The sequence below is a fragment of the Brachycentrus maculatus genome, unplaced genomic scaffold (assembly GCF_059751285.1).
Source record: "Brachycentrus maculatus isolate JH-2025_06_01 unplaced genomic scaffold, ASM5975128v1 h1tg000120l, whole genome shotgun sequence".
Taxonomy (NCBI): Eukaryota; Metazoa; Arthropoda; class Insecta; order Trichoptera; family Brachycentridae; genus Brachycentrus; species Brachycentrus maculatus.
Window position 1 is genome coordinate 189,571 of NW_028280873.1, and position 16,171 is coordinate 205,741.

At 28.7% G+C, this 16,171-nt stretch overlaps 1 protein-coding gene across 1 annotated transcript in view; it reads right to left on the reverse strand.

Moving 5' to 3' along the window:
• Positions 1 to 16,171, reverse strand: part of LOC148309587 (uncharacterized) — a 61,379-nt gene that overhangs the window by 37,900 nt on the left and 7,308 nt on the right. The window contains exon 6 of the mRNA XM_088259878.1: positions 15,469 to 15,601. Coding sequence (XP_088116004.1) covers positions 15,469 to 15,601 — 133 coding nt within the window. The remainder of the gene's footprint in view (positions 1 to 15,468; positions 15,602 to 16,171) is intronic.

Consider the following 16,171-nt stretch of genomic DNA (forward strand, 5'->3'; position numbering starts at 1 on the left):
GTAACATTGTGTTTACAATATTATGAGTGTGTCTACTCTTTAGAGAACAAAACCCAGATTTGTGATCAAAGATTTGGACACACTCAATTCATTCAAACCCTTTTTCCGTACCCTAATGGTGCATAGGGCACTGCATTATATGAACACAGTGTTATCTTGATCGTTAACACACGAAGGAAGGTGATCAGCCCTCCGCTTCAGGTACCAGCCCAGGGTAGTATTGAATAAATATTAGAGTGAAAAAATCACTTATATTTATTTGACCCCCCCTGGGAATCGAACCCGGAACCTCCAGAACGGTAGCCGAGCGTGCTGACCATTAATTACACTATGGAGGTGGATACTAGAGGTGGTGGTAATACCCTGCTGAAATAAATTTTCTCTTAACTCTGTATAAGATTTGTTGCGCTAACTGATAATCCATGATTGCATGCAATATAAAAGTTTAAACATACATTATATTTTATATGGTGTATATTTATATATTATATGATATACACATGTGAGTAGAAAGGAACTATCCAGACTTCCCCACATTGCATTGCACGGCTAACCCCAAAGTAGACGATTCCCGGGCAAACCATCAAAGAGACGGATTGACGGCTGGGAATCGACATCACAATTGGTCTTCTTCATCCTGGCTACATCCCAGCTTATTGTCCTTGTAGACTGCTGGGGTCAGCTCTCTTCGCCCTCAGGTTGTAGGTCCTTCTGTCCTGGATAACGTCACCTAGACCATGCTTTCGAATCATACTATCTTTCTGCATCACCCATGAATCTTAATCCCTCTTATGAACATGCCACAAGGCCTACATCAAGAAGTTGAAGAAGTATTTCAAATTTTATATGTTTTAAGTAGTCTAATATATTATTCAGTATTTTCGTTTTCGCCATATTTTTTCCCGAATTTGTTCCACGAAAATAATGTTTTTGATTTTTTTACCATAAAAAATATACTGCCGTAAAATACAGAATTCAATCATGAAGAATACTTTTATTTCTTTTAAGAAAAGAGAAATGTTTGTGTTTATTATTTACGCAAATATTTCAATTACATTTTAATTAAATTAAACACTTGAATAATCCACTGAATTGAGTTTTATTTTGATATTACGACTAGTTTCGAAAACGACAATTGTTTTCATCTTCTGGTACAAATTAAAACTAACTAGTTAGTTTTAATTTGTACCAGAAGATGAAAACAATTGTCGTTTTCGAAACTAGTCGTAATATCAAAATAAAACTCAATTCAGTGGATTATTCAAGTGTTTAATTTAATTAAAATAATCATTTCATTCCACAAAGTTAATGCCGAATCAATAAATAATATTTAAATTTCATACTATTTTTTCAGCCTAACTGGCTCATTATTAGAAATAGGTATCAAATTGTGGTAGAGCGGGTTCGAACCGAGAAACTCTGACTTAAGAGTCCGCGACACTAACCACGGGACCACAACCCGACACTTGATTCCTTTTGTTCATTTATTTAAGATATATAAACTTTATTCATTTATAAAATATTTTTCCTTTTTTGCTTACGTTTGTACATTACAAACTCAAATACATCCATAATAGAATCGACAGGATAACTGCCCTAGAATTTTTAGGACAGTTTAAAACATGCTCCCTAGTTTTTGTTTTTTTTATTAGTTTTTTAGAAAACTTCGATAACTTTATGGCTAATAAAAATTTTATTTCATTAATTGATTCGGCAGTCACTTTGTGGTAATATTTAATCATTTTTAAATTTGTATTTAACATGGTTATCTCAAAATAAACTGTAGAATTGTAATAATAACAAATCACACTATGACTGTGTAAATTCTTATACAGGTACAACTTCTCAAATATCTTACTCATAATCAAAGAACATGAATTATTCTTTTGAAACAATAATTTTCCGAGTTCATTAACCACTTAATAGTAGCAATTACACTTATAATAATAACTTAGAAAATTTAAAAAGAATTAATAAGAGTCATCCTAAATATCGCCTTTTTGAAACTTTTGTAAATCCATATATGTAAGTACAAAAAGAAACAATAATTGACAACATGACAGTGAATAAAGCCTTTCCTTAATGTCCATGATCTCACTTATAAAAACTGCTTCATCCCCGTCTCATCCTTCAACGTCCCACGACATTCATATTTAAGCTTTGACTTCATACATATCTCTCACTCCTTTCAACGTCATATATCGAAAAAAGTCAATTTTGAGTTTTACATGTTTTCGGAATACCCAAAAAATGTACCATATCCCAGCAAAAGCGGCATCTTTTTATCTTAATATTTACCCGCTGCAGGGCAGAAAGTGTTGTTTTTGCATTTTGGAGAAAAGGCGTTGTTTAATTATTACTTGAAATATACAAAATATTTTTCAAATGGAGAAAAAACATTCAGGTTTTACCTAAAAAGATCTGTTGCACAGTAAAAAGTTCAAAAAGTGGTTTGATATTTATTTTTAATACATTTAATTATATTTTTAAACTTTAAAAACAATCTCCTGAAAAATCAAGTTTTTTGATATATGACGTTATTGAAAGGAGTGAGCGATGTATGTTACTTAAAAAAAGATGTTGAATGAATCGAAACAGGTCTCATAAAATATTTTTACAAATAGTGGTATTTAACGAGATTTTTTTTTTTCATACATGAAATATACAGGAAATTCTAATTACAGACATAAGAAAAATAATCAGTATCGATGATAATTTTAATATTGTATTGGGCAACGTTACATTTACTTATTTTTATAAAATTTTGCAATGATAGTTGTGGCAGAATGAGGGTTGATCCCAGAACTCCTAATAACTAACTACGTTGTTTTTGTAAAATTAATCATATTTTTAATACCACGTCACCATTATTTGTTTTTATTATTATTTAAATAGTCTAACGGTATGATCTAATTTTTATGCATGTATATTTATTCAATATTGAATCATGCTGAAGATTCTGGGTTCAATTCACAATGGGAAAAATAAATATACGTGTTTTATCACTCTAATATTTATTTAATATAACCCTGGAACGTAGGACTGATTACCTTGCCTTCTTTAATATAATTAACAATCAACAAAACATTGCATCCATTTAATGCAGTGTCCTTTGTACTATTGGGTACGGGTAGTGGTATAAAAAAGCATATTTTAGGACACATCATCGAAATCTCCTACAATATTGTAATTATGCAATTTTCGTAAAAAAAATCAAATTAATGTTAATAATTTAGTAACAATTCGGAGTTGCATTCATAATTGGAGGGTCTCGTAAATGTTTTTCGTTGAAATTTCATTAAAAAATCAAAACTTTGTCATCTTATCATACGTTATCTAAGCCTTGAAAGCATTATTTGCTTTTCTAATTACTTCCTAAACTGCTACTACAATTTACTATTTTATTTAAGACGTAACTTTACATACACAATAACGGCATAAAATATTTCTAGTGCACTACAGGTTGTAATTCAATTTATATATTTTTTAATAAACTCAAGTATATGTTTCAAATATTCAATTATTATCAAATGATTAAACGCTTACTTGAATTACTATTGTTCAATCATTATTATCTCTTTTTTTTTTAAGAGAGATATTTGTGTATTTATTATTTACACAAATATTTCAATTTCAAACTTTTTCTGTAAGCCTGAGTGGCTCATTATTAGAAATAGGTATCAAACTGTGGTAGAGTGGGTTCGAACCGAGAAACTCTGACTTCTGAGTCCGCGACACTAATCACGGGACCACAACCCAACACTTCTATGTATATTGTATATTAAAGCATTGTTAACTTGGTAGTATGGCAATATAACACTCTTCTTATCATTCATCATTCGCGTTGTGTAATAACACTTTAATAAATACTTATTCGTGACTACCGGTTTCGGAATAATCACTCTATCATCAGGTCATTAATATAAAAAAAATTAGCTCACCAATAGATACAAATTATAAGCTAAAATAATAAAAATGATATTTTCTGGTGCTTCTCGTGCATGTGATTATAATCCAGGATTCGGACCTCACATACTAAAAAAAAGTTTCTGCTCAATAAATAGCTTCTTTTTATCTCACCAATAGATGTCTCTAGTGAAGTTCTAATGATTCAAGAACAAAATTTCGAAATTGGTTCATATATACATAGAACTTCCAACAATTTGAGTAGTGTGGTTGTCAATAATGGGTAGAATTGGTGAATGTTACACGTATGTAAAGTAATCACTTAAACCAGCCTATGACGGTCGTCAGCCCCGGAATGCCCAGACTTCCATATTCTTCTTCATCTTTGATGAGATATCAAAAAACAATATGGAAAGTAACTCCTAAAATTGGAGATAATCCAGCTTTGTGAAGAAGTGTTTGGACACACTCAAAATCACTATTGATATGAGCAAGGAAGGAGATAACTGTGTTTAGGTTGGGTTTAATTTTATGGGAAAAATATTAAAAATGGGACTTTGACTTAAGTTTATTTGATTGTTAATTATTTTTAATTTCTGTTTAACAGTTTTTTTTTTATTTCTAAAACTTCCAAATTCTTAATTTGACTAATTCTATTATAAAAATGTAAAATTTCTATCCCATCTTCAGAATTGAATGAATGATTATTTAACAAGATGTGGTCCGCGAATTCCGAAAAATTGTTATTTTTAAGACATCTCATATGTTCTTTTATTTTAATATAACATGAACGCGATGTTTTGCCCATATAAAAGCCTTTTATATAGGCAAAACATCGCGTTCATTTCACATTAGAACTTGAATCAATAGAAACATCTATTGGTGAGATGAAAAGAAGCTTTTTATTGAGCAGAAACTCTTGTATTAGTATTATTTTTTGACATCTCATCAAAGATGAAGAAGAATATGGAAGTCTGGGCATTTACGGGGCTGACGACCGTCATAGGCTGGTTGAAGTGATCACTTTACGCACGTGTAACATTCACCAATTCTACCCATTATTGACAACCACACTATTCAAATTCTTGGAAGTTCTATATATATGAACCAATTTAGAAACCTTGTTCTTGAATCACTAGAACTTCACTAGAGACATCTATTGGTGAGATGTAAAGAACCTTTTTATCAAGCAGAAACTCTTATATTAGTATGTGAGGTCTGAATCCTGGATTATAATCACACTCATGAGAAACGCTAGAAAATATTATTTTAATTTTTATTATTTAAGCTTATAATTTGACCAGATAATTTATTTACAACATTTTGAGTGGACACACTCAAAATCTTGTATTAGTATGTGAGGCAAAAAAAGCGTCAAAAATTCATTGTTTTATATTAATCACTGTGAATCAAACCCTTGCATCATACATCGACCATTTAATCACTAATGAAATAAATAAACCATCTGAAAACTATAATACATTACTTTTAATTTCTTTCTCTTCATAAACCATCCCATTTTGGTTTTCTTCGCCTTTCATAGTTGCACCTTATTATTTTAAATCACTTGAATTATTTCCGCGTAACACTCAAAACTCCATAAAAGTATTATAAAAATAAGGTCTTTACTTGGTTGCGACTTAAACAAAACTGGAAAACGTTACATTTTGTCACCCACTGCTTACACATATTATCATTCACAATAAACAAACAAATTCTTGAGTTAATAAAATTTGATATTAAGCAAATGAATTGATAAGTATAGTATGTACGTAGCGCTAGACAGTCAACTAAAATTATATTAAACAAACCAATCGGTTTTAAATGAAGTAATAATTATTGTTCATAATAAACAAGGCCGTGGCACTGGCTATTTAAAAATCCACTTTCTATAGACAAAAAAATAATACTACGTATTAAATTCAATTAAAAATTAAAGAAAACAATTTTAAAATCATTTTAATGTATTTATTATTCAAACATAATTCTATGCATGTGAAATTGTTGGTTCAAAAAAGGTGCCAAACTAAATATAATATTATTTAAAACATTTTGAATGTGTCCAAATACTTGTTCAAAAAATTTGGATTATCTCCGATTACATGAGTTATTTTCATATTATTTTTTGACATATCATCAAAGATGACTTCCATATTCTCTTCATCTTTGATGAGATGTCAAAAAAACAAAAAATATAATATTATTTATTGATTAGATCTTTGTGGAAGAATATTTTAATATTAAAATAAAACACTTTTAAAATAACACTTTTTAGTTTGTTATATAGACACGACTAGTTTCGAGAACTATTAATGTTGTATTTATTGTTTCGGCATCACTTTGTGGTAATACATGTGAAATCGTAAAAGAAAAACACAAAATAAATACCACTTGAATTGTATTTAATTTATTTTTACGACCATTTTCGGAAGCTTTGCTTACATCTTTTTGGTGTGAATATAGTTTATATTTAGACCTGAAGATGGAGGCATAGCTTCCAAAACTAGTCGTTAAATATAATAAATATAACTCAAGTGGTAAAAACAAGTGTTTTTCTTTTACAATAAATTTTGTCATAAACACGTGAAAATGCAAATTCCTGTCAAATGTAGTTGTAGAATCTTGTCCTGTTAACATTATTTAATTCAAAACTGATCATTTACAAGTATTTTTAGTATGTTTTTAATTCAGTACCAAACCAATATTAACAACGACAATTTGATCTGAATAAGTAGAGAAATGAATAATTTATTTGTAAGAATTATTATTTTAGAACATTTTGAGTGTGTCCAAATATGTACTTGTTCACAAATCTGAATATTCTCCAATTATGAAAGTTTTTTTTCATATTATTCTTTGACATCTCATCAAAGATGAAGAAGAATATTGAAGTCTGGACTTCTTTATCTTTGATGAGATGTCAAAAAATAATGTGAAAAATTATTATTTTCCTTATGAATATAAGCTTTAAAAGAAAATCATTTCTATTTTGCATTTTGATTTATAAAAATGTGTGTACATTTTTTATTCGATACCTCTAACATCAGAAACAACATGTCCAATGAACTTCAGATTTTTTATATACGAGTATATTTGTCCTGGCTTTAACTGGGTTTCCTTAAATGGACTCTGTGGGTAGCACTGTGGTCAAGATTTAAATAAAATATAATAAATTAAATTAAATATGTTGATATTTATACATAAATTTTTTCACGATAAATTACCAAAATATTTTAAGGATAAAGTTGTCTTAAACAAAAATTGTCATGAATATGCTACTAGACAAAAGGATAAAATAAGACTACCATTATTGAAAAGAGCTGAGTCGCAAAATTGCTTGATGTATAAGGGTTTAAAAATGTATGATGAGATGCCTGAATGTATGAAGAATGAAAAGTGTCTGAAAGAATTTAAAAATAAATGTCTAAGTTACTGTAAGGAAATGTAAATATATAAAGATGATGTAAATGTATGCAATAGTTTATATTAGTTTTAATATAAGCTAACTTAAGAAATAAAAAAAAATAAAAAATAAAATAAAAAAAAAATAAAAAATAAGATAGAAACAACCATTATTTCTCTGGAGCCAATGGAGATAAATTTATAAACTTAATATTGAATGTCATAAGCTTGTTTTATTATAAATGCCTATATTAAGCCCTATAAAAATAATCAAAAAGAATGGTTAGAACATGCTCAGGGAACAACATTATATTTAAGGACATACTGTTTAACCACAAATGGCCATGATAAGCCGCAACAAAAATTGCTTTGACTTTAATATTTCAAGAAAAAAAAGCCCTCAGAAGGCAATCCTGTCATTAAATTAAAATACGATTATAGCGGATAATATACATAATAAGGTAGACATTTAATGCAGTTCAGGGTATGTACCAATAAAATTAAAGACCGCGCTTACTTATTGCGTCTAAATTGATGAGATTTCATTTGAGATTTTTCATGTTATTAATATAATTTATGTATGTATGTATAAAGGCAAAAATAACATGATTCAAAGGCATGGCCTAGGTGAGTTGTCCAGGACAGAAGGCCCCATAACCTGAGGACGAGGAGAGCTGACCCCAGCAGTCTACAAGGACAATAAGCAGGGATGTAGCCAGGAAGATGTATGTAAAAAGGCAGGATGATTCTAAGGTTATGCCACAAATGAAGCTGTATAGTGCTTCGTGCTAAGGCATAGGATAAAGGAACGTAAAAGAAAAGTTTAATATTTGAATGAGGGTATAAAACATATCGCAATGAGAATTTGGAAGCAACAACCATTTTACATATGCAGACCACGAGAACCTAATTATTCAGTTCTATAAAAAAGCTTCTTTTCTTCTCACCAATAGATGTCTCTAGTGAAGTTCTAGTGATTCAAGAACAATGTTTCTGAATTGGTTCATATATATAGAACTTCCAAGAATTTGAGTAGTGTGGTTGTCAATAATGGGTAGAATTGGTGAATGTTACACCTGTATAATGTGATTATATTACCATACCATATTCTTCTTCATCTTTGATGAAATGTCAAAAAAATAATATACAGTTCTGTTTACGGTACTAGTACTCCATTGAATACTATCTTCGCTGATAAAGTTATAATAAAACAAAATAATAACCCTTCGTTCCTTCAACTAAGGGCGTGAATTCATAGAACCAGTGACTACCCAATCTTAGTTGGGTATATTTATCTTATAAGAACACAACCAGTGGAACCCTAAGTAGTGCATATCCTACTTATAGAATAATATAACAACTATATAGTTTTTTCCACATAAATTTTATTTGACCAGCAACTGGGTTTTGTCGTCACCGACATCATCAGACTTGTGATGACCAGTCTGATGATGTCGATTACGATGAAACAAATAAAAATTCATGTGGAAGAAGCTATACAATTGTCATTTTATTTGATAAAATGCAGTTCCACCAAGAAATGTCACTATAAATTTAAAAAAAAACATATCCTACTTTACTGCCTATATCTACTGACAGCCCTGATTAAAAACTCTGAGCACGCCACTGCCTTTAAGATCATCATAATTAGGTAATAATAATAGTTAAGTATTGTATAAACAAGAAATTATCGAATCAGTTTATTTTAAACAATGATATTATTAAATAATATTCTTAAATTTGTAATTTTCACCTCAGATATTTAAAAAGAACTCAAAGAAAAAATGGTGCGATAGTTAATCTTTCTCATGATAAAAATTATAACATCGCGTATACGTACCTACCGAGCTCTATGACCTAAATAATATTTTTCGTAGATAAATCACCCAACTTTGACCCACGATTTTTACCACGAGGACATCTTAATCGTTTTTTTTCATGTTTATAATTTTTACCTATTTAGTTAAAATTTTACAAACCGCCTTTTACAATAAGGTCCCATAAAACTTCGTTAAAAACGGGAAATTGAAAAATTGGGAAATTCAATGAATTTTGCACCCACCTTGATATGTTTTACTCCAATCTTTCAAAGTTTAAAGCTAAATTGTTCGAAATCTTACCTAAAAGGGTAATTCTACTCCCTGTCCTTTCCTTTTTTTCTTTTCCTCACTGTCATCTCCTTTTCTCTTTATCCCATCCTTGTCTCATGTCTCTTCTTATATGTAGACTTTTCTTATGCATAGTTGTGAAGAACTGTAATTGGTACTCATGATTTTTTTTTGTTTTCTGATTTATCATATATTGTAACTGTTGTTTTTCCTTCCAATAAAATATAATAAAAATTTTAAAAAAATTTAAAAAAACAAAATTAATTTCTTGGTTGGCACCACAATTTGCAGTCATTATTTCGTTAAAATCGCACGTGAACTTTCATAGTATCATCTTTATTTCTCGTTGACAGATGATGCTATAAATTATGAATTAAATTCTGGTTACGTGGGTTTTCCTCATTCCTATCCTAGCTTGTATTTACTTCAGAATTTCCAGCCATATACATCTTTAGTCAATAAGATAAAACCAACGCAACGGTAGAATTTCTGTCAAAATGAGAGATAGTGTAACATTATTTACATTAAACTGGTATTTCCAACTAAAAATATAAAAATTCAACTACGTGTATGTACTACCAAATGGGTGCTCATTTTAAGAAAATTTATGAAAATTCAGACAGGCACCGTGGCGTAGTTGGAAAGACGCCTGACTGCGAAACTGGCATCGCGGGTTCGATTATTGCCAATTGCAAAATGAATTCAAGAAAGATTTCTTTTCAATTGTTTTGGGTATTTGTGATGTATATTTTACATTATCCTTACTATCCTACCTGCAAACAAGCCTCGTAAAGTAGGGGCTTTGCGGATTATCGGATTATTCCTTTAATAAAAAAATTATACATTATTTTTTTACATCTCATCAAAGATGAAGAAGAGTATGGGCATTTACGGGGCTGACGACCGTAACAGGCTGGTTTGTAAATGCCCAGACTTCCATGTTATTCTTCACAAACTACAGATGTTTTCATCTACAGGTGATCACAAAAACGTTTTTGGTAACTCAATTAGTGGTTTAATACAAGTGTCTAATTTTTAATAATACACTGCTTTATTCATAATCATAATACACGAGGACATAACAAAATACATGTGGAGCCGATAAACACTACTTAATTTGGAGTAAGGTCCTATATAAAATAGAACCCATTCGGGAATCCAAAATAAATGATCTGAAAAAACACTTTATGGAAAGATATATAAGTATGTGGTGATTAGTCATATTTTCTTATTTTGATTTTACCTTGTGTTTTTTTTTAATTTTTTTCATTTGTTTATTTTAAATATGCTTCTTACCTTATGTATTTCTCAATTATTTCTTTTAAAAATGCTTCTTTTCCTATTAATATACCTGTTTATTGTTTTCATATTTTGCCATGTATTAGTTTTGGTTATTTTTTTTAATCTTTTGTTGTAACTTTATTATTTGTGTTCCAGTCTTGTTAACCTTAATCCCATGTCCCAAAATGAGAAATAGAAATTACTCATCGGGAAAATTATATATGTGACTTATATATGTAATTTGTTTAGAAAATAAATAAATAAATAAACACATAATGTCCGCCTCCTTAGTGTAATGGTCAGCACGCTCGGCTACCGTTCTGGAGGTCCCGGGTTCGATTCCCAGGGGGGTCAAATAAATATAGGTGATTTTTTCACTGTAATATTTATTCAATATTACCCTGGACTGGTACCTGAAGCGGAGGGCTGATTACCTTTCCTTCGTGTGTAAACGATCAAGATAACACTGCGTTTATATGAAGCAGTGCCCTATGCACCATTGGGGTGCGGATAAGGGTTTTATTATATTATTTTATTAATGTACAAAACTATTTCGACATTTTAATTAAATATAAGAGTCTACTAAGTTGTATTTTCTTAAAAAAAAACACATAAAAATTAATATTGTGTCAATTGTTTCGCCTAGTTATGGCATTTTCAAACGAATATTATAACTTGGCGAAACAATTGTCACAACATTAATTATCATGTGTTTTTTAAATAAAATACAACTAAGTAGACTCGTTTGATATAAAAATTAATACATAAATTAAAATGGAGTTCTTCACATTAAACGCCAAATCAATAAATAAAAACACACTCGTTTATAATGTTTTATATACATACAAAAATTTTCAAATATTACATGTTAATACCAAAAATATTTTATATCAAGTTATATTTAAGTAATATGGTATTTATTCATAATTATAAAACTAGAAATATGAACAAAATTAGATTACAAAACAATAAAAAACACATTTGAAAGATTGTCAATTTTTTTAAAGGATACCCTTGTCTGCATGTAGGATTCTAAGGATGGAGATTTAAAAAATACTTCACAAAAACCTAGACAATTGAAGTAAGCTTTCTTAAATTCATTTAATAATTTAAGGGAATTGAACCCTCGACACCAGTTCGCAGTCAAGCATCTATCCAACTACGCAATGGTAAAGGATTTTTCAAAAAATTATGCCAGAAGGTATATATAATGAAAGGAAATTAAATGATTTCAAAAAAATAAAAAATAAAAAATAAAATGTAAATGTATAAATATAAATATATATATATATATATATATATATATATATATATATATATATATATATATATATATATATATATATATATATATATATATATATATATATATATATATATATATATATATATATATATATATATATATATATATATATATATATATATATATATATATATATATATATATATATATATATATATATATATATATATATATATATATATATATATATATATATATATATATATATATATATATATATATATATATATATATATATATATATATATATATATATATATATATATATATATATATATATATAAATATATATATACATACATATATATATATATATTATTCTTCTTCTTCTTCGTAAACGGGATCGTCCCAAGGCTGTTTTTCTGCAGTTCCATATATTAAATAGAAAATGTTAGTAACAAAATATACTGCCGCCAAAATATAAAATATAGTATTCCATTGCGAAGGGTTCATCTGAAAATAAAAATAAAGCATATATTTTCATTTATTCATTATCATCATACACATAATTACAAATCATAGATTACTCTCACTGACTTTTCCCGTGCCGAGGGCACAGCGGGGTGTCGACTGGTTATACGAGTATATAATTTTATTTTTATTTTATATTATTTGTTCGGGAATAGTACAGCTTTACATTTGAAAAAGCATACAATAAAAAAATACATTAACAATAATAAACATTACATTACATTAAAAAATAGCTACATTAATAAAAATTAAGCCAATTAAACAATTCCACATTTATGTTATAATAACTATTAAAAACTTTTTTTATTTATTGGCAAAGCACCCAAAATTGGGTGATATATGACATTAAACTATTAAAAACATTAAGAGATAAAAAAAGTATAAAAAAGAAATGGGGTGTGTGTAGGAGGAAGAGATTAAAGGGTTAGGGTATGGTATAAAAAATAGAATTTGCAGGAAGGAAAAGGAAATGAGATGAATTAATGTAGTCGTTAAAGGATTTTTTATATTATCTAAACTTGCATCGATAATTTATGCGTTTTGCAAAAGACAAATTGATCGTCATCTGTCTCTTGTTTTAAGAATTTGAAGCAGAAAGCATTTCAAAAAGGTAATAACATCAATCCTGTGTATTTTTAAAACTTACCGAATCGGTAACAATGAATCCAACAATATTTGGAGCTATAAGTCCGAAAACATTAGCTATCATATTCGTCAATCCAAATAAAATCCCTGCGAAATTTGGTGACAAGTCCATGTGATTTATCTGCACAAAATAAAACAGTACTAATAGAATATTATATAATCAAATTCACAAAATGATTTATCCATTTTTTATTTATGTTTTACTTAGTAAATACCACTTTTTAAATAAATAGGAAATAGTGGCATTTAATAAGTAAAACTTTAATTAAAAATGGATACATTTTACCACAAAGTGACTGCAGAATCAATTACTAAAAAATATTTATATTTGTAGTACTGTAACTATATAAACAATTATAACATTTTGAGTGTGTCCAAATACTTGTTCATAAAAAAGGGTTATCTCCAATTATTTCAATTATATTATATTATTAAACCAGCCTATGACGGTCGTCAGCCCCGTAAATGCCCAGACTTCCATATTCTTCTCCATCTTTGATGAGGTGTCAAAAAATAACATGAACAATTAATACTAAAAGCGTAATCATAATATATCTTCGTTTGGTACAAACGTATTTTCTTTTTCTTTTTTATAATATTTAAAACTGACAAATTAATGAATTTAGCCCAACAATAGATGTAAATACGACTGAATTTAGCTCAGAATTTAGAAACACCCAAAAAGTGTAAATTTATTTCTACTGCAAGCACTTACTGAATTATTTAGATTTTTATATTGTCATGTTGTCGTGTGTGCGATATTCACATTTTGAAACGTGTAAAGCGAGCTAAACCAATAAGTTCAATGTATTTATGAGTTTTTGTAACTTTATTATATAATATTTCTTTAAAATAAAATGTTAATTTTTACCATTGATCCAGAGTTGACAGCACCGCTCAAACCAACGATAATAATTATGACAATAACAGCCAACATCGTCTCGTCGATTGGGATCAAACACAGAATCAGCAGGCATACAGCAGGGCATATAGTACCTGTAATATTTTTTTTGTTTGTTGAAATATATATTTTTTTCATTTGTAAATTTCACAGAACACTCACATTAATCCATTTATATTAACGAGTAATACAAAACAGGTATTTGTACCATTCCAGTTACAATATTTCACATTTCTAAGTTTAGTGAAAATACCTGGAAGAGGGACGAGAGGGAGGAAAAGGGGAAAAGGGAAAGATCAAAGCTCAAGTCAAAAAGCATTATATGATAATAGGATATACTATGATATGAATGCAGAATTACAATGTAAGCAATCTCAATGCTGACAATGTCAAGTGTAACATCGTATTCATCGTTGACCAATTTTGATGAATGATAAATATAGGACTTTTGTTTAGAGTTTGTTCTACTCTATTACTTTTTCCTCTTTGCGAGTCACAATCTGTGTGATGATTGGTTTTCTTCTGAAGGTCAGTTTCCACCCGTCTCAATTCTCCGCTCATCTCTTCAACTCGGCGTACCCGCTACAGCGCATGTCGAAGATAATTTGGTCTATGTAGTTTGAGCGGGGTCGTCTTCTGTAGTTTGTGCTTTCGCACGTGCTCTGCGCAATCGTAAGAAGCAGGTCTGGGTGTCTTATATTATCGCCTATCCATTTTGCTCTCTATTGTGTTACTTTATCTAGTAAGCATCAAGACTTCTCAGCCCTGCTTAATCCTCGTTGCTCCCTATATGTTCCCACCAATGAATCCCCTACATGCGCCTGTAGTACGACATCTCAAACGCCGCACCCGTTGTGCCTGCCCGATAGTCTACGATTCGCTTCCATATAACAGTATGCTCCAGAGTTTTCACTTAGTATTTTTTTTTGTTTTTAAACATACATTTTATAATATTCTAAAATCCAAGAAAAAATATACAGGATTTTCACTTTAATTTGGACATTTTAATAACCAAATTTGACGCCTTAAAAACCGAATTAGACTATTCAAAAAATCAAATAGGAAGTTTTACATCTCTGATTGGAAGTTTAAAAAATCGGACGTTATATTATATTTCATAAAACAGTTGAATATATTGAAAATCTCATCTGAAAACTTTAGTACAAATGACAGTGCGCTGCGCAGGTCTGCCATATTGATGAAAAACGCATTTGTTAGTTTTAAGAATAAATTATGTGGGCAGATATTCACACTGACGGTATTTATTGTTCTTATATAAATATATTTTTTAAAAATTAAAAATTATTAAATTTATTATTAAATGTCTAATTGAGTTGTAAAACGTTTAATTTGGTTTGTAAGGAGTCCAATTTGTTTTTCAAACTTCCAATTTGAAATGAAAAACCTGTATTATTGAAATAAGTTAAGTCAATTTAACAATTAGGCACCTATTGTATTGCTGACTTTCCTGACGTCGGAGACAGACATTATATTCTTGTTGACAACTAAATCTGCGATATAAGCTGAGGAGCATCCTACAATCCACATTGCTAGATAGGGCAAAGAGCTCAGCAAACCACTCTGAAAATATTATCAAAAGAAAACATTCAATTAAAATTACGAGTTTAACTATGAGAAGTCAAATAATATAAAATGACCAAACCCAAGGATGAATGTATATAAAGATGATGAAACTATAGAACAAGTTCATGAAATTAAATATGTGGGTGTATTATTGGATTCAAAATTAACCTTAAATACAAATTTTGAACATGTTTAAAAAAAATATCAAAAAAAAAATTATAAAACAATCATTATTCCACATACAGATTGCCAATAAGAAAAGAACTTAAGAAAAAAAGATATTATAAAATAGAAAAAATAAGAAAAGAACTGAACTGGTGGAAAGAATTGAAAAATAAATGTTATGTTTACTGTAAGAAGATGTATATATATATATATATATATATATATATATATATATATATATATATATATATATATATATATATATATATATATGTATATATGTATATATATATATATATATATATATATATATATATATATATATATATATGTATATATATATATATATATATATATATATATATATATATATATATATATATATGTATATATGTATATATA